The sequence below is a fragment of the Aulonocara stuartgranti genome (genome assembly GCF_965226115.1).
Source record: "Aulonocara stuartgranti genome assembly, chromosome: 3".
Taxonomy (NCBI): Eukaryota; Metazoa; Chordata; class Actinopteri; order Cichliformes; family Cichlidae; genus Aulonocara; species Aulonocara stuartgranti.
This window is the reverse complement of record NC_138941.1, coordinates 33,449,182-33,473,213: the sequence shown is the minus strand read 5'-3', so window position 1 is coordinate 33,473,213 and position 24,032 is coordinate 33,449,182. Positions and strand designations below refer to the sequence as shown.

Sequence of the window (24,032 nt, the reverse complement as noted above, 5' to 3'; positions counted from 1 at the left end):
AGATCCACACTGTGTACTACTTCTTGATTTTTGGAGGATGATCCAGTTTAGTTGGGCGCCCTGTCAGCTCTGACGGACAGTGAGCGCTTGCCACAGCCTGGACCTGGGGCACAGCCAGCGTGGAGGGCTGGAGGAGGGTCTTTAAAAGGGATAAAAACCTCCCCAACCACACAAATCCAGGGATATGTAATCCCAACAGGAGAGATGTTCAGCTGTTCACATCAGCAGCGGCAAAGGCAAACAGTGCATTTGATTTGGGAGGTTTTTTTCCTTATTTTCCCCCCCCCGACTTCTGATTTAAATTTTACATTTTAATTTTGTTACTTTAATGTACTCGGAGGGAGTATGGAAATTTTTCAACTAAACAGCCGGCTGTGTGAGAATTTTAAGTAGTAAAAAAAATTTTAAAAATACATTTCCATGAAAGATTTAGTGCTCAACTCAAGCTAAAGGTTTACAGAGGCAAATAAGCCACACTTCAAACCCCACAGCAAACATTCACCTCAAACTTGAGACTACATTTGCATTTCAAAACAAACCACTCGGAAAACTTTGGCTACACTTTGCCATTCGACCAGGCGGTAGTAGTAACATTCAGATTTTCTTTTTCTTGGCCTCCAACACTGCACTAAAAAGACAGGCATCTGCACCAATCAGCTTCACTTTAATGGCTGCTTGTTTTTTTTTAATGGTGGGACATTATAATCAAATGGGGCATTTGGGATGTGACACCACATAATGAATGCTGAGAAAAAGACAGTTGGAATATCAAAGAGAAACACACAGGGGAGTTTGGATGGTGTCATTTCCACAAAAAGACACTCAATCAACAACATCATCACACCTGATATAAAACTGCTATGACGAGGCTTTTAAATGCCAGCATGATGACCTCTGAGGTTATTTTTAAAACATCGTACCTTGCGCTTCTCCATTAACGGGGTTCTTGCTGTGGGACTGGCTGCTGTTTTGTTTTGAGGCATCTTCTGTGGCGATAGCGCTCCCATTTTGATTGGCATAAAAAAGAAGAAGAGGCTGGAAGTGACCTTTGATACATTTACTGACGACATCTTTCCACCGGGAGCCGATCTGCACCAGGAAACAAAGAAGAAAAGAAGAAAAAAGCAGGGTCAATTAACACATTTTAGCATACCGTATAATACTATACCTTCATGTGTGATAGCACAAAGTGAACCAACATGCATTCAAGGGTATAAATATATATAAAATTCACATGCAACTTCAGACTATGTGTGACAAAATGGGGTGTAGCTTTAATTTGTGAGTGAATATAACACACTAAGGCCAAAGCACACAATCACATTAGCAAAGCTGTGTAAGGTGCGCGTCTCTCCACAAAGGTACCACAAAGGCAGGCTGCAGGCTAACAGATGCTTCTGTGCTCCTTAATTAAGCAAATGACGGGGGTAGAGGGAGGGGGGAGAAAGAGAAAGCAGGTGTGGAAGAGATGGCAAAACAAGGTAAAGAGCAACCAATTCAAAGGAACACAGACAGAGGGGGAAAGGATTTTGACTTGGGGAATGTGCACATATACAATATAGAGGAGGAAGACAAGCCGTGATTGACAAAGCATGTTAGATCAAGGCAAAACAGAGACACATCTGTGTGATTTTTGGATCCTCTTTTCAATGGTGAGGCACAACATTTTTTATCTGAAAGGGCCAAAGACATGTTAAGGGTTAAGACTCTTGGCCAAATCTGCCTTTCTGTTACAGCTTTTTCTCTTAAAGTCTATTTTTTTGCCCTCCAGTTTTCAGAAAATCTTTAAATGAATGTTAAAGCAGATATATCTGTGAGCTTCAAAACAATCTCCAACCTCTTCAGCTAAAACCAGTAAAGCTTTATCTGTTGCTAATGTTACATATCATTTACCACTAGTGCATTAACATCGGCCATGTTCTGATTAATGCAAGTGTCTTTAAGCTACCCATGACCCACCATCCGATCAGAACAGCTAGTGAGTTACTGCACTTAGGATTTTGTGCAATTTTATTTCATGCAATGGAAACACAGTAATTGGGCTACACTGCAGCAGTCATTAAGGGGCTGGGACTTGGGGAGTCACAGAAACACTGGCAAGTTTCATTCCAGGTATGGACTTGGCAGGCGCAGAGTACTCTAGCTCCTCCATCTCAGTTGGGAGGGGTTGCACACGCAGCACAAGCTGCTGATGGATTGACACAGAGCCAGCCGGCCGCTGCACCACAGTCCCCGTGAAAATTGTGAGGATGTGAGACAGAAGGCATGCTTGCATGTACACACCATGAAAATAAATCCAACATTAACGGGAAAAAACAACTAAAGGATGATAGGATTCAAAAGTGAGTGTGCACAAACAAACTACCAGAACACAGACACACAAAACCCACTTTCTACATCATGCACACTACACATTGTAACGCAGCATTGTCACATCTCCTTAAACTTTACCCAGCTTCATAAAAAAAATAAAAACATCTTTATTAGCTATCTGTGCTTTACTACTGCAGTGCTCTGAGACTACAGAGTAGAGTGTTTGCAGTAGAAATCAGGCAGGAAGTTGGGAGTTTGGCTGACTCCTCGCTGCCATAAAGGCTCATCAAACCAGAGGCTCATGAAGCGCAATCAATGTGGTCCTTATTGGACGATAAAAAGTCTTTGTAACAGAGATAAGAGACTGAACATTCGGTCTCGTCTGTAGCAGCTTCTGCTTATCTGTTCAGTGATAACATGAATCCCAAACTCGGATTTTTTTCTTCTTTAGAAAAAGCTTGCACTAATTCTATTCTAACATCTAAAAATACCACAAGGAAGGAAAAAAAAAGACTTTTCATATGTGTGCTGTACAACTTCCTTGCTATTATAATAAATATGTTTCTTATTTTCACATGTGAGTCATTTAACATGACTTGAGCACTAGTGCACGCTCTCTCACCTCTTTGACTGTTGCGTCATCAAAGAAGACCCATTTGGCAGATTTGGTGTGGAAGGTGAAGGCACAGTAGTGACGGCTGGAGTAGCAGATCATTCCCACGAGCATCAGCTCTCCCTTTTTGGCATGCTCATCTGTCACCCTGTAGAAGAGCTGTGTATACACACACACACACACACACACACACACACACACACAAATGCATCAATTACACAGTTAAATCACCACCAAAGTAAGTTGGAAGGCAGCTAAATGATGCAGAGAGCTAGCAGCGTCAGTTACTCCATTTGTTTACAGATTAAGGTCTGAGGGAATGAACTAGCATTGATTCGGTAATCAGTACAAGTAAAGGCTGGTTTGAATCACTGCAGGGGCAGCATATCTTTCCATCCTGGCTACAGGGGTAACCTAGTACTATGCTGTGTTATTTTCAAATGATACAAAGTGTGACTTGTTTGTCCCTCCCATGATTCTTGTACAGCCAGTTCTCCGGCTCTCACTCACTCACACAAACAATGGATTTCAAAGCAAATGATGGTGGCAGTAAGCTCCCTTTTAACGCCCAATAAAGTCACATGAAATGTGACTCCCCAATGAATAAAAGCCTTTGTGGCACATTAGCGGGTGGGTGAGACTGAAAATTCTTCCCATGTCCTAATTTTGTCTGAGTCGTAAAACGAGTGGCTGAAACGCTTCAATCCAAAATAAAAAGATAAATAAATAAATCAAAGTTATGTAAGGTGTAATTCGTATGAGCACGTCCTCACATCAACTCCACTGATCGACTCTGGCTTGTGGAACTCATCCACGTGTGTTGGATGTAAACACTAACAAGCACATATTAAGTAATGTGTCACTATAGTTTATGTTTACTGTGAACATGGCTGAAAATGATCTATGTACATAAACAGAAAGCAGACTTTTATGAGAAAAAAAAGACAACATCACTCCAGCTGTGCATACTTGTGATTAAGAATATATGAATATAAATTAAAAAACATAAAAACAAAAACAAAGTTGTGCTGAACCCCCCCATCTCAGTGGTATCCATTTAGTTGACATGTTCGCTTAGGAAGGGATCCACGCACACACACAGACACACAAAGATGAGAGGAGGGGCTTTTTGACAAGCTGACCAAGGCCAGCAGGGGCTTTTTGATCAGTGGCATGGGCCAACTGGGCATTGGGAGTTGACGGCTTACGCAACTACCCCGATTTACAGAGAAATAAATCCCTACTTTATTTCCCACATATGTTGAATTGCACAAAAAAAAAAAAAACACAACAACAACAACATCAAAACAGCAGGGCAAGAGGCACTGCTTGTGTAACAGTTGTATAAATAATAATTCACAAATATACTGACACATTCAATAAAATCTCTGAATACTCAGATTAATCCAGTAAAACGTCATAATGTGTAGGATATAGAAACTAATGCATGAGATTGCTCACCGAGGAAAGATTGAGAACAGGCCCTAGTGAGCGGATAACATCCTCAGTGAGGTCCGACTGGTCGGAGTCCCACACAAAGCCTATGGTGACAATTTCTGGGGAGTTCATGAGGACTCGTCTGATCCTGATCTTCTGGCCACAGTTGCTCTGGCAAAAAGAGAGAGAGACGCATAGATAAAGACAACAAAAACAAGTTCAGCTGGTTAGAAAGTAGCCTACGACCACAAAAAGCCCCCAAGAAAATGTACTAATTGGAAAGAGTGCCCTTAAATCACACATTTTACTGAAAAAAATGATTAATTTTGCTGGTTAAATAAGGCAAGATAAGATTTTTTTTGTACTAGAAGGTTTGTAATTTAAATGCTATCGAGTTACACGCAACCAGTTTGAGCCAAAGAATCATGGCATCTGGCCAAATGTGTCAAACGATGCTAAGACTGAATAATGTTGACATTTTAACTTTCTTATAATCTTTCTCACACTTCAGTAATGGCCAATTTATGAAATATGATATGTACTGGGTGTACTAAGTAGCAGCGAGGCCAGTCAACAAAGTTGATGTTTTCCAGATTGCTCTTTCACGCAACATCAATGTCATTTTTGGGTGTAAATGCTTCAGTAAAACTCTGGAAGGGTCACTTACTGGACAGTTACGAAGGTCCCCGATCGTACTCGCTGCTTTTAACACGTCCCCAAAAGACTCATCTCTCCGCTGAGGCGTCTGTTGACTGAGAAAGAAGGCAGTGTAAACAGCACATTGTCAGCAGAACTATAGGAAAGAACAAGCAGAGACAAATAAAGATAAGGCACGCTCAGAGACAAACACACTTTTGAAATGCCGCAGTCAGCAAAAGAAATCAGAGTTCTGACCTTGTGATAATTGAAAGAGAGTGTAGAGCAAGACAAATGACAAAAGGGTGCTAAAGGAGGTTACATACTGTCTTTGGCTTACCAGAGTGCGGTGGTGGAGACATAATGCACCAGCTCTGTAAACGGCAGTGGGTCAGAAGATGCCCCACAGCTACGGCACACACACTGCAGAAGAGAGAGGAGAGAGTGACCAACGTGGGCGACAAACAAAAGGATAGAAGTTACCAACAAATTAACGAAATAATAAGTGCACATGTGATTTCGCAAACGTAAGCACTGCATATGACTGGTTAGCATATCAGAGAGTCACTTTCCAGAAATGGGACAAAACCAGTTCTTTGATTTTTGGCTTATTTCCCTGTGATCACATATAAACTCCGAGCTCTCCAGTATCCTTTTAAGTCAGACAACTGACATTATCAGGCGTACGATTTCAGGCCTCTGTTTGAGGGAGGCAATGCTCATTTGGGCCTTTATAATATTTGCAGGATAGGGTGCCCTGAAGTCGAGGTGGAACCAAATCCACCGACTCTGCTCCTGAGGGATTTAGTCCAAAGGCGTATTATTTGTTAGATTCACAGATAGAACTGGTTCGGGACAGAGACAGTGATGGGCATCAGAGCCACGGGGAAGAGTCTTGTGTTTGTGTGTTTGTGTGTCTGTGTTGCGCCGAGGTGGAATTTATGTGTACTCTCCTGACCAGAAACACCCTCTATATTTCACTGGGGGCGAGCCAGTATCAAAACATGACTGATTGGATTTCTATTGTCTCAGATGGTGATTAATACCTGTGTGCGCATGTCGCTTAATCCTAACACTGTCTAGTGTGTCTGGCTTTTCCACTCAACACAGTAGAGACTGTGCAAACAAAGATTAAACAAACTAAAACACACACACACACACAAAGTGAAGACACAAAATTAATATAACCAACTCGTGCTTAGATAAGCCAGAATAAACAAGCAAGCTTCCAGGGAATATAATATTTATTATTACTTCCTAGCCTCTTACTGACCTGTTCATAAAGTGACATGGCGAACTTCTGATGTGTGATGCAAGAGTTTGAAGTGCAGGCATCTGTCTCCTCAGGCACAATGTGCAGGTGGATCCTCTCCAGTATGTTTTCCTGTGACAGGACAGGAAAACTGTCAGGTATGGGGCTGGTGGTGGTGAGGGGGAACATTCCACACAGCCTATAGTTTCTCTCCAATTCAGCGATTTCCAAGACAAAGATTGCAGTGTAATAAAATATACGGCCCATATTATACAGAAACTTCAATTTTAGCAGTCGTGTTGTAAACCTTGCAGCAGAAGGAGCACGTTAAAAGAAGAAGCTCCACTCCGTTTTAGCTCCTTCCTGGTTCTAACGCTTGTGAGTTTATGAAATATTAAGGCTGTGAGGTAGGCCTGCAAAGGTTACAGGCTATACTTCACAGGCTGTTAATCTGACACTAGCCAACTCCTCACATAAATTCTCTGCCAGCACACTGCTGCCAATGCTTTAGAGAGAAAACGCTCAAGGGCAAAGATCTGCGCGGTATTAAGAAATGGTACGTCCACATGAGACAAAGAAAACTTTGGAATTTCAGTTTAACAATCCCTCTTCTGAAAAAGCAGGGACATGATTTAAAACGTAGATAAAAATCTGCAGATCATTTAAATGATGTAAAGCAGTCAAATGCAAAACATCAAACGTTGTAACTATGAAAACATGAAAATATTTTGAATAAGATACCAACAGTTCAGATAGAGCATCATATCTTTTAACAACACCCTGTACATGTTTGGGAACTAAGGAGAGCAACTGCTGTAGCAGATGAAAGCCAAGGGGAAAAAAAGAAAAACCAAGAAGGGGGTTTTGCATTTTGGCTTGACACTGGCTTTAAGCTTCTAAAGAGTTCAGGGCCTCCTTTGTCTTTCTGTTTCATAACGTACCAAATATTTTTAATGGGAACATGTTTGGCCTCAAGACAAGCCACTCTATTAACCAGACTCTTTTACCACTAGAAAAAGCACAAGTGGTGGTTTTTGTGCTGCTGAAATAAGTTAACGAGTCTCTGAGAAAGACGTCTGGATGGCAGCATGTTACATTTCATTAGTATGTGCACTGATGACCCCCGTGTGATCACAGATGCTGACTAACTCTGAACCACGTGCTGATAATAAGCCCAACAATCATCCTTTTTAGTCCTCATAATGCATCCATAAAAATATTTTTAAATTAGAGAAATTTATTGGAATTCTCAAAAACTTTTAATTACTTACACAAAAGTGGACATACTCCTTTACATATCTACTTCTGTAAGTGTTTCTGGGATCTCCCCCCCTCAGCCAGCCAACTTTGTAGTTAGTTGAAATACAAAATAGCAGGTAGAACATCTCGTAACGGAATAGTTTGCCAACTATTTTTCAGACAACTGCCCATGTGCCATTTTTTCTTAACTATTCATATAGTTTATATGGTTTTCTACATAACACCTCATCATGTGGTAGGTTGATCTGTAACTTATAGGAGAAGCAAAGTGAAAAAAATTACACTTGTACAGCCCAATGTGCACGAGTACACTCATCCCCCCGTTGTATTTGCCAGAAGTTAGATTCCCTCTTTTGTTTATTCCATTTCTGTGTAATTGCACTTCCTAAATAGATAAACAACCGTTGCGTGGGGAGGGGAACAAAAAAATAAATAAATCAGGATACATCTGTGCCATTTTGGTGTACAGTTTACAGGCACAAGATATCAACATTGTAAGAGAAAAAATTCACTAACCAAACGTGATTGACAAAGTAAAACTTTTTAAACAAATTAAAAGCAGGGTAACAGGACCTTTCCTTTTTGGCTGGAGTCATAGTAAAACTGGGACAAAAATAATTAGACTAGTTGAAAATATTTTTTTAAAGTGGTAAAAGAGCAGAAAAACTGAAAGCAATATGCTAGAACGATAAAGACCATATGAAAGTGATTCTTCAAAAGCTCATGTGCCATACTATGGCAGCAGATAAAAAAAGCGGTTCAAACACAACTCTGGTACTTATATAAGCTGTCATGATGATATTCAGCGCCTATGTGGCTGGGGTTGATGGGAGGGACAGAAGCTGTTTCAGTGACCTCGCCGAACAGTTTCATGGCAGTGCTTCGCTTGAGCTGTGCGGCAGGATAACACACAAACATACACGAATCCCTCCCGCCATAGTGTTGCCACAGGAACTTACAAAGCACTCTGCGGCATCATCCATGAAGCCCAGCTGGAAGCGCTGCTCGTCCTTAAAGGTCTCCGCCAAGGCGTGACGCAGGTTGTCAGAGGGCAGGGCTCGCTCCCGACTGTGCTGGAACTGGGTGAAAATACCCTGAAGAAGAGAGCAAGAACTTGTTTACACCCTGACAACGGCATATTGTGTTTACAGAAAGCATTTGTGTCACATTTACCGCTCAATGCACAGTCTGAATATGAGAGCAGATGCTCTACACATTCATGCTGACAAACAGGAGCTGCACGGTTACTTTAAAGTGTCAGCTCTTATTAAATAGGCTTATGATCGCATCTTACCTTTAATGCACAAAAAATGCACGACTCTCCCAGACAGAAGTGTCCAGGCAGCTGCCTCAAGCTGCGTCTGAAGATGTCCAGATGCCATAGTACCTACACAAGGGATAGAGCAGAAGCTCGTGAGGCTGCCCTTACACCATAAGATGTTGGGCATATCTCTTACTTACAAGATAAAGCAGTCAAGCAAACACATTCATATGCACTTCAAATATATAGATTTTCTGTACCAATCTGCCTATTTACAAAATAATCATTAAGAAAAGATTCACATTTTTCCCCCATTATGAAACTTAACATCTTTTTAGTTGCTCATAACATGCAGGCATGCTACAATAATAAACTCTCCAAGGTCATAACAACGAGGAGTGGGTGAGAGAACAACTCCCTCACAGAAACAAAGCCGAAAGTAATGATCATCTTCGACCAGCTCATCGGTTGTCTCACACACCCTCTGAGTAAGACCGTCCGATGCTGACCTCACTGCGCGTTGGCTGATATAATGAACTAACTCACCAGCCAGTACCCCACAAGAAAAAAAAACAAAACTAACCATCCAGAATGAATAAATAGCTGGGAAGCTCTGACAAATACAGACAGTGACTAAGCTTTGCAATTTCCAAATAAATAATGGTTATTTTTTCAAGAGGGTGGAACATGTTCCCAGAGGGGGGCTGCAATAAATAAAGTTATACAAGCAGCAAATAAATTGAAGAAGTTTGGAGGACCGGTTAGAAGCAGTGACCGCCATTTTTGTGCAGTTTTTACATAAAAATGTTCATGAGGTGTCAACAAACCTGCACAGCACTGTTGAGGAAACAGCTGTTCTGGCCAGGCTCGTTGAGCAGTCCTTTGGTGGGGGCCAGAGACAGCATGCTCCCCGGCTGGTAGGATTTCCCCAGATTGCCCCCTGGCTTCCTGAAGAACTTGACCCATGCCATTGGTTAGTAGGGTTGCCTTAGTACAGGTGAAATAGTCAGATGACACGGTGGGTGGATGCTTAGATCAGATCCCCGGAGCCCTGAAGAAGCAGCTGTCCAACAGTCTGAAGCTAAGTTATTCCACAAGCTGCAGCGGCTGCTCTGCTATACATGGGAGTCCAGTCTATGTCTGCAGCTCAAGGAAAAGGTCCTTATATCGTGCCAATTACTTAAAAATCTTCTGTATTAAAAATTGAAAAATAAACACACATGTGCGCACAAACGCACACATACACACAAAAAAAAATTACAATCCAACTCTTCTTTTTGGCCGGCCTTTGTTAACCAGTGATCTAATATGATGCATTCTCAACACGAAGGGACGCATTTCAAACATCTTGTGCTGTTTGTGGTCAAAACTTCATAACAGCTTCAGAACAAATTGTTGACACCTATAAGAAAATCCTGCCACATGGTCCTGGCGACTCTTCCCTTGTTCCCGCTCAGAAGTTCACAAGTCGAAAGGTTAGACAGCAAACACGACCGGGCTGTGTAAGAAAAAACAAAAAGAGAACTAGATTTAAAAACACGTTAACAGCTAATGTGGTTTGCTGCTTTTTATCCATTATGCCTTGCTGCTTTAACATACATTTAACACTACTGCACTGGATGAGTGATTCAAAACAATACCACAGGAAGTCACATGTGAAATTTCAGTCGTGTACCTCCAAATTGAGGTCAAACCTGACTGTTTATACATGTCAGGAAAGCTTATATATTAACTTTTACAGCCACCCTTTGCACTGGAGGCGTGTCAAACTAAAGATGGCACTAACTTTGGTTTCACATTAACATTCAGACAAATTTATTATTTCCTAAACAATACAGACAGAGAGCCAACACACACGTAGGAGTTACAGCTCACTAGGCTGCAGCCTGTACTTCATTTAAAAGGCAGAAAAATTAAGAATTATGAATTTTCAAATTTTCTACAGTATAGACAAAAGAAAGACACTTAAAAGAAAAAGAAAAAAGGGAGGGGCGATGGTGACAATTGTGCAAAGAGCTATCATCAGACAGGAAGCGAGCTTAGAGGAAACACTGGATTTTTTCCCCCCTCTAATACTGACGCAGAACATCACTTCCCCAGTATGTATCACTTTCACTGGAGGGGATTAACTCTTGTCAGTATCAGTTAATTGGTTAATGTTTCATCCAATTAATAATCCAACATCATATTAAATAGAAAAAAATAAGGGACCAGAATCCAAAGCAACAGATCAGTTTAATTTGCCATCTTGTTACTGGACTTTAATTAAGGTCCTCAATTTACACGGTAATTTGAAACCAGAAAACTACTTCCCTTTCTCTACTCAACATAATCGAACAATAGTTAAAAGACCCATCTGAATAAATTCTGCGTACTTCTCTACTTCTGACTTCTCACTATGGGATGCAGTGGTACCTCTGTTGAAATAGAAGCATACAAAGATTGTGGCATTATTTGCAAACACCAATCACAACTTTCACTTTATAAATGCTAAAAATACATATGGGGAGAGAGGCCTGAAAAAGCAGTTCTAAAGACTGGCTGTACATCAATCAGCACCGAGACACACGGTCTAAAACTGGAGGACTCTCCCGTAGAGCAGGCAGCCAGCAAAGCTCAAACTCAGCTCAACTTGCAATCCTGTTATTTTGGCAAAACAGCAGAAATTTCTACAAAGCTTACATTTTTGCTCATGTGTCAACAAAAAGAAAACCAGTGAATGGGTTTATGGGCTTTTCCACATGTCTGGGATAAATAGCATCATGATTGGAGGACCCAAAAACCTCTTTTTCAGTCTGAAGCATAGTGGAGGCACGGTGGACTTACGTTTCTATCTTAGGAAGGATATAAAGATTTTATTTATTTGATTTTGTATTTTTAAAGAGAGAGATAATGTCGATAACCTGACGCTTATGCATGTAAGAAGCTGGAGAAATATAAGAATATATAGTGTACTGCAAACACAAACAAGTAAATTTATAATTACATGGTGGAAAAAGAAAGAAAACATGTTTTGGAATAACCATGTGAAAGGCCTTGATCAGGAGGACAAATGGTCTAAAATTCCTTCACATGGTTGTGTAAGTTTAGCAGCAGCAATATTAATAACCGAGTCTGGTGCTACCAAAAGGTTCTATTAACTAGAACTACTTTACTTTTTTCAGCTTGCACCGCCAGTTATTAGTGTGTCCAATAAAGACACACACAAAAATTCAACTGTTTGTGTGGTAATTAGTTCAGTCATACCGTGCTTGTCTAGAATTATGACTTTAAACCAGACCAACTTTAATTAGCAACTCAGTTATCCTGATAAATTTTCATAATCTCTTTATTGCAACTGTGTGAACCTGAAGTGAAATAAATAGTTTGAAATGAATTTTAAACAACGTGGGCAGCTGTAACTCCAGAGGAGAGCTCAGTCTGAAACTGCTAGTCAGCTATTTGTGGCCTGACATTTCTAAAAACCCATATAATGCTGCTCCAAGTTTCTATTCCGTCCCATTTTTTTCTTACTTTGTCTGGCCCCGTCACGCTTTTTATAAAATCAGCTACAAAGAAAGACTGCCCTGACCTATTTTTTTTTTCCACCATGAGTTGAGCTGTAGTGAGCATTTTAACAAACAATTGAAGATGCAATAAACTGAGCTACACCAACAAAATCTGGAGGGAAAGTGCATCTTGGCCGGAACACATTCATCCAGCAAACCTCTTAAAAGTGTCTGTGTTTATGCTGAACAAGTCAGTGGGGGGTGTTAATATCAGTGAATGGCCAAAGAGGTCAGCATACAGTCAAAACCTTTCAGTTGTGATGTCTTTATTGGGATTTTCACATGGTAGCATTTTAAATGGTAACAGGACATGTCCTTGTAACTTTACATATCTCACATTGTTCTCATTGTTCCAGTACCAAAAAGTACAAAGAAGCAACAATGTGCAACAGTGACTCATCCAATTTTAGTCCCCAAGACCCAAAAAATAGTCGCAAAGAATAAACCTCAAACATTTTGTTATTCAGAGTAAGAAGAGGAAGAAAAAACTGCCCTACTTAGAACAAACAATGAAACTTCCCTCTTGTGACAGTCGCCAGAACCACTGAAAAGTTTCGGCTGAAACTTGCAGGACGACATTGCCATCGTGGTATTTTAGGAATCCTCGATGTATGATGACATTGCAACAACGCAGTTCGATGCAGAATCTAAGGTTGTAAGCTGCAGTTTTGTATTTTACAGTCATCTTCACATGCTCTGACTAAATGCACAAATGTCTCTGCCGTTGTACTTTGCAACTGGGCTCCTTGGCAACAGCATTCCAAAGCAATCACTTAAGCTCAGAGTTTCTTAAGAGCTGCTGTTTTCGGATTTGCTTCAGGGCTGGACTGGCAAATGGAAAACCCACCTTTGCCGATGACATCACAAGTCGGGACAAGTCTGTACAAGGACATCAAGTTTGTGATCATGTGATGAAATGGAAAAACAATTAAATTAATCACCTACACCTTAGACGACAGAGGCCGTGCACTCTACTAATCCATTATACATTTATTGATTCTGTTAATTAGGAACTGGTACATTTATTCCTGTTTTCAGGGAATAATACGCAAGCATCAAACATATCCGGCTATCGTCTCACCCATACCCATTTAGCAGAATGCAAAAACAATCCCAACCCTTGTCTACATTATTCAATGTCAAACTGATGTAACAGAGAAAGAAGCTGAAGCATGTGCTGTATTGAGACACTGCTGACAACAGCATGAGTAAATATGGCTCTGTCTTTCTGGTCCTATGAATGTTATTGCATTATATTGGTCCATTTGGAAAAAACTGTCAAGCTCAGTTATGTTAAACCATCATTTCTAGGAGCAAAACTGACAGCAAGTACACTTCAGTAATGTTGTGACGATTGTAAGATCAACATTTTGCTGTCTGGCTTAAGTTAAGCAGGCAGAATTTATAACCACCGCCTTTATTTAACAATAATTAATTAACATTACTGTTATTCTTTTTCTTTTGTTTGTTATGAGGGGATTAATGGATATAAAATAAAATAAAAGCAGGAAATCAGAAAACATCAGGTGACAGAGACCGCATAGTGTCGGCACTACAGGATACGTGCACATTTTTAGACAAGGGTTGGCTATGCTACAATCCTGAAAGGTTAAAGTAGCACATACTGTGCCTAACGTGTAAACACGGACCAAGAAGAGTGACGAGAAAGCAAAGAGAGAAGCACACTGCCTGCACAGATGACTCTGCTGACATTCTTGCTGTATTTCATCTTCTTCTGTTATGTGATATTAATGATAAAATACCTATTTTAAAATTGAAAACAGATCCCCCACAATCAATTTCAACTAACAGCAGCCATATGAAATATGTGCTTTCTTGTTTACAGACCTAGGTGGAGGAAACGAATCTGGCCAGCGGCAAAATTGTCCATAAGCCAAGTTTACATCACTGAGTAGTAAGCCAAGACGGCTGTTGACACCCTTTGCTTTCAACTCTAAGTGGAGAATTACACCATATTTCTCTTATTTTCCCTTTTCTGCTTCGATCCCAACAACATAGTCCACAAAACCGCCTGACTTCACTTTAAAACACAGTCGTGTTGACCTCCAGTTTCTGCCTTGGGAGCAAGTAGCTCCCTCGAGTTCTCTTTGAATTACCTCTCGTAATTAAAACAAAACATTGGTGATTAAAGATAACAAAAGGCTATGTTTAAAAATTAACCAGCAATTGCGCTCTCACACACATACACACAGGTGAAGCAGAGTTCAATCACATGCAGCAAAGTATCTTTGATAAGTGGAAACTAGGTCACACCTGTGGCCAAACGTAGTGCCAAAGTTCCACTGAGGTAAAGTACATAAAAGGGAAACATTAGTTTACACAGCAGCGCTTAAAACTGCAGAAAATAAATAATCAATCAGATCCTACTTTACACATGAAATATCCTTAAGTATATGTTTACATCTTATATTTAGGTATATCACCAGAACTGATATTTACAATACCTATTATACCAACATTTTTAAAACTCAAAAGGTACTTGCTTTTTACAATATTGTAGTTACCTAAAGCATGATAACTGAATAGGGTTGTCAATAAAAATGGATTACATACTCATTTGAAACAGTATTCATACCAGCAGTACTTTGCCTCCTCCAGCTGACACACAGCCCCTCCCCTCACTAGCAGCTGAACACATGAACAGTAGTATCTTAAAACATCTCATCTGCTGACACTACAGTCTTTACAAAGAATTTGGTGAGGTCAGTAAAGCTCCTGTTTAAACAACATCGAAGTAATAAACACTTAGGAACAGATTATATAAATAATTGTTTTTAAAAACTGCTTTCTAATCTCGAGTTTAGTTATCCATGTGGTTATGCAACATCCTTGACTTACAGCCATTTAAAAGGAGAAATATTGCATTGGAAAACATTGTTACTAGATAAAATAGTTATCCATAAAAAACAACAGCAGCAATGATTTTCAATGTACTATGGAAAAGTTGTCAGAGATGCAGCATTGAGCCAAAAACAAGAGCCAAACAAAAGCAGTCATTTCTTTTTTTCACCAAGGGGCACAACTGCAGGAAGTCCAGTCTTCCTTTGTAAACAAAGACTGGCTCAGACTTGTCAAACAAGGACCAGGAATGACTCCCTTCTCCCCTTGTCATATGGAAAATGCTAAGGCTAGCACCTTCAAGCAGTCAGCCAAAGAGCATGTTGTGCAGTGGCAGCTTTGACGAGCCTGGAGGATCTGTAAAATGTGTCCAAATTTGGGGTGACGGAGTGGAGAGTCAGATGCTATAATTTATGAGTTAGTGATCAGTTGATGGATAGCCCCATTAACAATGATTCAACTGATCTCCTTAATATGGCAACGCCAGCAGCTGCTGATGAATCAATCTGTGGTAAATTGAGTCACACTATGTCACTTTTTTCAAGAAACAAAAATAGAAATGCATCATTGCAGCAACACAAAGAGAGAAGATTTCTGATGTATATATTGTTGGAACGGTCGACTTTCGGGTTCCCAGTAGCGAAAGTCTGTAATTCTCTCCACATCGGCTTTTTCAAAAGCCCAAATTACAGCGTTATTAATTAATAAGGCTGTAAGGATTAATTCTTAATTCACGTTCACAATTTACAATATGAACTGCCACAGAGTACGATACAGCTTAACGTCTCTGAAACTCCTTCCTCTCAAATGCAGATCAATACATCTCCCTGTCAAGCTGGTGCATTATACACCTAGATGACAGCCGAGCGTGTTCCGACTCACTGTTGATGAATGGCTTTTTCCTTACTGGAGATCACGTAGAAAAAGCAATTGCTGCACACGTGTTCTCGCTGCGTGTCATGCATTTTAATGGCATATGTTAAAGAGGAAACTCGTAAATATTCAACTTTCCCTTCAGAAAAATAACTTCAGGGCCACGCACACCGGCTCCTACTCTGCATCCTATGACAGCCATAACATGCGTCATCTCTTTCCCACCTTCACAGACACTTTTCTAAATGTGCTTTAACCACACGTGAAAATCATTTCCGGCTGACAGCAAAATGAGATCTTTTTTTTTAAATTAAAGAATAGTGGAGCTAGATTAACATAGAAACACTAATGTTAGAAAGAAAAGGGGTGGATCCAAATAAAGTGAATAAAAATAGCTGAGCGAGGTAAAAGAGTGCAGTGGGTTTGTTGTTATAAAGTGCGGTTCATAAAGGCTGCCAGGTGTAAAATCTATTTTAGCGTTAAGTTAACCATATCTGAATTTAGAGCCGTTCCTTGGAACAGATTGACTTTTGACAAGTGGACAATTACTCCCATTTTCTGGGTCTGTTTTTAGACTTGAAAATGAACTTCTCCACTTTTGGTAAAGTCATACAAAGTTCCAAGTCTGACTCATATTGATAGAGTAAGGATGAATCACAATTCTTCCTCATAAACTACTCTTAAAGCAACATTTAAAATTTCCCTGAACTGAACGCATTCAACATTTCTTCCCTCGGTCGGTTTAATTAATTAGGCGTTAGAACTAGGAAACAGATTCATAAACAAGCAGCCAATGCATGTACAAGAACAAGCAATAAATTTGACCCTGTGTGTTTATTCTACAAAAAAACAAACAAAAAAATAAATAAATACCTCCCCCCCCCCAAAAAAAAAAAAAAACCCCAGAAAAAAAAAAAAAAAAAACAGTGAAACTTCACTTGAAATTCCCTGCAGACTGCAGACATGATTTAAGAATGGGTAACAATGCAGCGGTCATTTCCTGTGTGGGCTTCCTGCTCAAAGTCTTGCTGCGTTCCAACACACGGTCCCCGTGTTCAACCCTGTGAAACTGAACAGGTCACCCACACCGCGCTGAGTCACCCATTACTCCTTACTGCTTCCAACAGAGGAAAAGGAAGAACAAAAGCACAGAGCCAGGATCCAAAGCTGAATAGAATCTGACTGAAATATAACATCCGCCTTTCTGCTCTCACAATTGCTTCCTTAATGACAACAGCTAGCCAAGAAACATCAAGCATGATCATGACCCTGCCCCCAATTTATCTTTTTTTTTCTGCAACTTTTTTTTTTTTAAATGCATAAAGAAAAAACTTTTAAAGCTAAACCTGAAGTGGCAGACCTCTGGGTTAGTAGCTTATCATCACACACCATCTTTCTAAAAAGCTGATGAAGACACAGCACATTAGTAAACAGTACTTCTCAAAAGCTCACGTTTTTCCAAGTACTCTTGCTCAATGTACTTGCACACAAAGACGTGGCAGAAGGCCCAGCGTCAAAAACTGGTTCGTCGGCATGCCTTTATGTTTATTTCACCATCTTTGTCCTTAAGGAAATGTTCCACTTGCATCAATGTGAAGGCTGAGTGAGCAAGATGTCTAAAGGGTTGATGATCTCATCGCCTCATCATCACTGTGCTTAAGGGACTGGGCTCGTCGGGATGAGGGTCTTATCATGAGTTTAGAGGGGAAAAACCAGTCTACTGGTGCCACATAAGAGAAGTTCTGTTACAACAGGTCTGATCCCCCCCCCCCCCCCCAAAAAAACAAAACAAAAACAACAACAACAAAAACCAGACTAGCAGCAATTTTTTCCTGTAGATATAAACAAAAGTGTACATGATTGCGCAACATGAAACCTTTCCACACGCAATAAAAAGTGATGAGACATCCTCTGATAGCACACTGTGTGACAGAAAAGCTGACATAACGCGCGTGTGTGTGTCACGAAATAAAGCATTCCAACACTAAAAACGTCACGCCAGCTTCCGTGACCTTATGCTACATTTTATAATATTTAATGACCGATTCATAGCCTCACTTACAGCTCACTGTTCACAGTGAGCCTATTTCAAGGCCCATAAATAATAATAATAAACTGAATAAAATAAACAGTCAAAAAATAAAAACGACAAATAAACTCTACTAAACTTCTAAACAATTTCCACACCTATATTTTTATAGCAAGTTATGCTAACTAAAGCTAGCCTAACTAACGCTAGGCCTACCTGGTTTCCGACTTACCTGAGTTCCAGGTAGAGCTTCCGCCCCCACGTACTGCCACAAACATAAACAAGGAAAGACAAGTACATTTGTCAAACTTCAGCTGACGCTTACCTGTGGCTGAATAATGACAACAAAAAGTGCCGCAATATCCTTTTTAGAGTTCGCTGAACAAGAGTTGGAAGTAATTTTTTTCTTTTGGTTGAGTTTCGCCGAAAAGCCGAATGAGTCTCTGCTTACTATGTTCTTCAAACGGGGAGACGCTGGGAACTAAAACACCGCCCAGACAAGTAAAGTGTTGCCTCGCGTCGCTTAAACTTCTCTCTCCCTCTCCGGCTTTTTCTCTGTTTTCTTCTCCTACGGCGAGTTTCCACTTCGGATACACACCAGCCCCGTCTGTCCACTCGCGGTACACTCCGGCTGGAGGAGGCGTGCGTTTGTGCTGCAGTTCTCTGAAGCGCGGCGGTAGTGAGCAATGGTTCGCTCGGTCGACTTGGCCACCTGAAATACTGGATTAGAGATGTTTTCAGAGCGGAGATGTCAAACCCCGCCTCTTCAACACTGTATTTACTGCAGTCTGCCATGCTACTGTACACCGCTGCCACTGCTAGGGCGCGCGCGCACGCACGCTCCAATATTTGCAGAGCGCCAACTCTGCTGGCAAGCTCGTTAATGTTGCTTTATGGTGCTGGTGAGGAGGGGGGGCAGCTTACTGCTACAATGCGGAGTGCGCTAGAAACAGCATCACATGCGCACTTGGACGGTTCTTTATAATATTCCAAAAGTCAGTTAAAGTATATTTGAGTGCATAAAAATTTTTTCACAACGTGTGCTTTACAGATTCCCATAAATCTCACAGGATATCCGCGTTCTTGCTTTTTTTTTTTTTTTTGCTCTTTTCCCCCCGCAGATCAAGTGTTGCAGCGTTTAAGGTTTGTTTACACCTGCGTGGTTACACTAATACTGTGGTGGCAATTCCTAACAGCGATGATTATGAACAACTGGGAGTGGAGGGAAGTCATGTAAGGCTGGTGTTACCCAAACACCATCTGCCTGATCCTGTTATATAAAGAAAGCAAATGAAAGGAGTGTACCTATAAGCCCCCCTCATCCCAACCTCTCTCTCTCTTTTTTTAAGTTAGACACTAGTGTTTCATCCCTGACGTGTTTCATGGCTCAAGCTCACCATATTTTTTTTATTTAGAATAATTACATTAATTTAAACAAGCAGCTTGGATTTCGTTGACATTTACTCAGTTAATACCCTCTAAACCAAGGCCAGGCATCTTGTTATCCTTTTTCTACATGACAACTACATCACACTGTATATGGTTGAGATAAATTTATCCAACCTGACTGATTATGCATGTGAGCATGCTGGTTTTTGGTAATGGATTTGTCTGATGCATCAATACAAATATCAATAGTGTCGATACCAACGCTAGTATTGGTATTGGATCATGACGCACTGCTCTCCCATACATAAACTGCCTTTAAAGGTCACTGGTGGCAGTATTGGCCCTGTATTTACTCTGTATCCAATCGATACTAAAATTTGCAGTATAGCACAGCACTATTTCCAATGTCTCTCTAACACGGAAATGTGCCTGCACCGCACCACCTGCGTTTAAACTCATAAATCCTGTGTAAGTGATTAATTAGAAAGACTAATAATCAAACGTAAGATAAGTCCATATATTTTTAGAGAGCTATAAAGACAGAAGAAAACTCTGCTTTTAAAAACACTCGTTAAGTCACTCGTTAAGGCTGAGGAAACTCTGCGCAATGATGGAGTGTGCGCTGAGGGGACACAATGTATCAGAGTGGTCCAGCCTTTCCCCAGGAAGTACTTGAAAAGGCCCATTGAGGAGACAGTGCTATTTCCCTGTGCACACATTTCCTAGAGGGACATATAATGCTTCCTCTTGAAATCTAAAAAAGCTCCGGAGTGCAGTAATAATATTCGTGAGTGATGTGAGCCTTTAAGATCTTGGTGTAAAAGTATTTAACTTACCTCTAGGCCTATACTTGCTTTATTTTATGGAAATACACATTTTAATAAAACATATTCTACTTCTATTGAATGGGATGCAGTTAAGCCATGCACACTGGGGTGATTTTATAGAAGTGATATTAAGATTTATTTTTTTTCACACAGGATTAACGATTACTTTGTTACCAGTGGTTCACGCTCACATTAGAAAAGATTCATATTATGGACACCTTCTTGGCTACCTTTGAAGTGCTGCCACTGAGTAATTTAAAGTCCCTATAAATTATGAATCAGACAGCTCGAAGAGATCAGGCCTTTAACAAGTTCCACAAATGCAAGCTTAATATTTTTTTTACTTTCCTGACCTTGGTGGACAGCTTGCAATCAAGCTGGTGCATTTGATAATTTGTGCCCCGTCAGCATTATTTCCAACTTTGCGCTGAAACTCTAAAAACAAAATGACTTTATCACTGCACTGACACATCATTGCCTGGATGTAATGCACTTTAAATTACTTTTGCAAAGTAGTGGCTCATTGATTTTAAGATTCATTTTTGCCTCTTTCTACTTTTCTACTATTTTTTGTCTGTGCTTCTCACTTTTTGCAAATGGTCCAAATGTCTAGTAAATTCCCCAAAAGCCCAGCTAACCACCAGTCTTTCCAGGTTTGATTCTGTTGTGAAGGGTGTTTTATTTTAAGAATAATTACCAACACTTTGCCAGCTCTGCAAGGAGACAGCGCACATGGTAAATGTCCCGTAGAGACCTGGTGCCATTGCCCGGACTCCTCACCTTCAGAAAGCTCCAGTGAGCAGCAAGAGATTTGCTGAACACAGTGAATAAACACAGCTCAAATGACAAAACTATACCATCTCTTTGCCAAGAAAGAAAACCACAACCAGTACACATCAGATTAGTAGAATCAGCTTTTATTGAAATAGATTCATTGATTATCTCAAATGGGTTACTGGGCAACTAAATCCCATTTCACCTCAGCTGTGTGGTGCCATTTTTTAATGGTATATTTTTAGCACTGCTGTCTGATTTTTCGATCCATATTTACTGTACACCATAAACACAACGGGAGACTTGTGTGTTCAAAAGGTCTCTGCTTTCATTTTGCTCCTCTTTACTGTGAGACAGATTGAATCTAAATAGCAAAATCTTCTATTTAAATGTTGAAAAAGTTAGAATTGGTTTCCCTAGAGGACAGTGGGAATACAGTGTAAGGAAATATGAATGAATAAAGTGAATGGTAAATGGCCTGTATTTATATAGCGCTTTACTAGTCCCTAAGGACCCCAAAGCGCTTTACATATCCAGTCATCCACCCATTCACACACACATTCACACACTGGTGATGGCAGCTACATTGTAGCCACAGCCACCCTGGGGCGCACTGACAGAGGCGAGGCTGCCGGACACTGGCGCCACCGGGCCCTCTGACCACCACCAGTAGGCAGCGGGTGAAGTGTCTTGCCCAAGGACACAATGACCGAGACTGTTGGAGCTGGGGCTCGAACCGGCAACCTTCCGATTACAAGGCGAACTCCCAACTCTTGAGCCACGATCGAAGCTTCAGTTTCTGTGTCTCTCATTGCTTTTATCTGCTGTAGCAAAAGCATCTGCAAATTTTAAAGCGCCTAACTGAAATCTGAACTTAATCTGCTCCTGTCTACTAACAATCAAAGCCCCAGTGTGTGCGCATACAAGTTTGAATGTGTCATCGTGGGAAACGCAAATAAGTTCAAAAAAATGCAGGATTTTTTAAGGACACAATGCAACATGTGAGATCGAGTTGTGAAATTGACAATCAAGGTTATTTTCCCTTCCTTAAAAACAACTTCCCACAGAAGAACAACTGAACAAAGCAAAGCTTGTTGTCTGTGAACACCATTTGCTGTGATCCTATTGAGTTACTACTAATGAAGCAGTGAATGTCCTGTTGTTACGTAAGAGATTAGACATGCTCCAACGCCGCAATGGAGGCCATGGGAGGGCGACGCCTCCAAAGCGACTTGTACTATATTTAACCGGGGTTTAAAATCCTGTAATAATTACTTTTTCGAACGAAGAAGCCTTTTCAGGTTTCGCAAGAATGTTTCAACAAGTAGTTTCTGAAGAGGACTTTTGTTGGTCAACCACTTTTTCATCCACTTCATGGTCGAAACATCTAGAAATGCATTTTTGGGGTACAGTTCAAAATAAAAGCCTGTAGAAAAAGACATAGAACAGGCTAAGATACAAATATTATCTTTGGTATCTTGTCTACATTGTATAACATTCACCAAAATGGCATTTGTGTAAGTCATGATGACTTGGCATCACCTCAGACTTGTCCCGTGGGACAGGAGCAGGGGCAATTTGTATTAATTTACATTTTCTATCTGACCCCGAGTGAAACACTGCTCATTGTTTTACTGCAGAAAAGGGGATGACATGAGCATTGTTTTTTGCCAATTCCCCATGTTACATTAACTCTGGAGTGCAGCCAAGGTGGTGACGGTGATATATCTCTCTGCTGTGTTTGCTGTATCCACGGTAGCTGCAGCACACAGAGCAAGCATGCTATTGCCCCAGTGCATGTTCAGAAAGTGAGATAGCTTCACTGACTAAGATTAGGTACATAAATTAGTCTTTCCCCAAAAAAGACATCAGCAGAATGGGCTACTTCCTGTATCAACATCGAGGGCAATTACTTTTTTCTTTGTTGTTGTTGTTGTTGCTGTTGTTGTTGTTGCTAGGAAAAAGAGCATTTGCTTACCACCTAAAGGTGTCATTGCTGCAGATTGTTTTAGCTGCTGTTCATATTAGAAGCAGAAAGTTAATAATTCCTGGCTGACTATTAAACAAAGAGAGGAAATTGATGTATACTGACCGCTCCGGAATATAGATGAGCCCTCCGAAGGCACAAAGGCCTAGGCTGGATTACCGTGAGGGAACACAGTGCTAATTGGTCTCAAGGGCTTTTGCAAGTAAACAGGAACATGATTTTGAATGTTCATTTGTCCATACAAGGTAATTATTTGCCTAGCTGTGTGCATCCCTCCATGAAGCTGTCTCTACATTCTGTTTGCTCAAGCTCGGTGCATTTAGTGAGAGAGGGAGAGCGCATGTTCCTGTCCTTAAAAGCTGGAAGAAGTTCAGAGATTCGTGCTGGCATTCACCTTAACGCCCACAACACTTCTGTACCTACTCACAGAAACTAGCATATTCATCACTGTTTGTCAGTTATTGTCCACTTGTGGTTTCTGAGGCGTGATCGACTGAAGGTTTTTTTTTCTCAAGAGCCAGACATACTTGACCCTGTTGCGTCACTCCACCTCATTTCAGAAGCGGAATGTGTGCCGCGTCACCCTTCACCTCACCTCATGTGCAACTAAACGCCGCCCGACTGACCCCAGGAATGCTTTATGTTCGCTCGTATATTTAGAAATCCCACCGGGCTTTGCACTTTCCTGTGAGAATGTACACCTGCTTCGCATCAGATGAGAAAGACATAAACTAAAACGCTGACACACTAGATTAGCTTTGCATTTTAGTTGCTAGTGGATTTTGATGTCAGGAGGTCATATATTAAAAAAGGTTAATCCCAGATTTCCAACATTTCTAACCTAACCTAACCAACCTAAAACGTGACACTGAACACATTGGAAGTGCGGCCATATGCAAAAACCTTTGAGAGAACCATATGTCTTCATGTGGGCACTCCTCGGTGCCCTTGCAGTTGTTATTTCACAGCACATT

At 40.7% G+C, this 24,032-nt stretch overlaps 1 protein-coding gene across 3 annotated transcripts in view; it reads right to left on the bottom strand.

Moving 5' to 3' along the window:
• The window catches only part of usp53a (ubiquitin specific peptidase 53a), a 31,279-nt gene extending 12,282 nt beyond the window's left edge, over window positions 1–18,997 (bottom strand). The window contains exons 1-11 of one of the 3 annotated variants that reach the window (XM_082526542.1): window positions 18,407–18,997; window positions 11,148–11,189; window positions 9,600–10,270; window positions 8,806–8,898; window positions 8,471–8,605; window positions 6,273–6,383; window positions 5,340–5,422; window positions 5,031–5,115; window positions 4,388–4,534; window positions 2,936–3,085; window positions 921–1,089 (exon numbers count right to left, since the gene is read on the bottom strand). In XM_082526542.1, coding sequence (XP_082382668.1) covers window positions 921–1,089; window positions 2,936–3,085; window positions 4,388–4,534; window positions 5,031–5,115; window positions 5,340–5,422; window positions 6,273–6,383; window positions 8,471–8,605; window positions 8,806–8,898; window positions 9,600–9,743 — 1,117 coding nt within the window. In that variant the 5' untranslated portion in view covers window positions 9,744–10,270; window positions 11,148–11,189; window positions 18,407–18,997. The remainder of the gene's footprint in view (window positions 1–920; window positions 1,090–2,935; window positions 3,086–4,387; window positions 4,535–5,030; window positions 5,116–5,339; window positions 5,423–6,272; window positions 6,384–8,470; window positions 8,606–8,805; window positions 8,899–9,599; window positions 10,271–11,147; window positions 11,190–18,406) is intronic. The other 2 variants (XM_082526541.1, XM_082526543.1) reach the window with 2 other exon arrangements.
• Window positions 18,998–24,032: the final 5,035 nt, after the last annotated feature.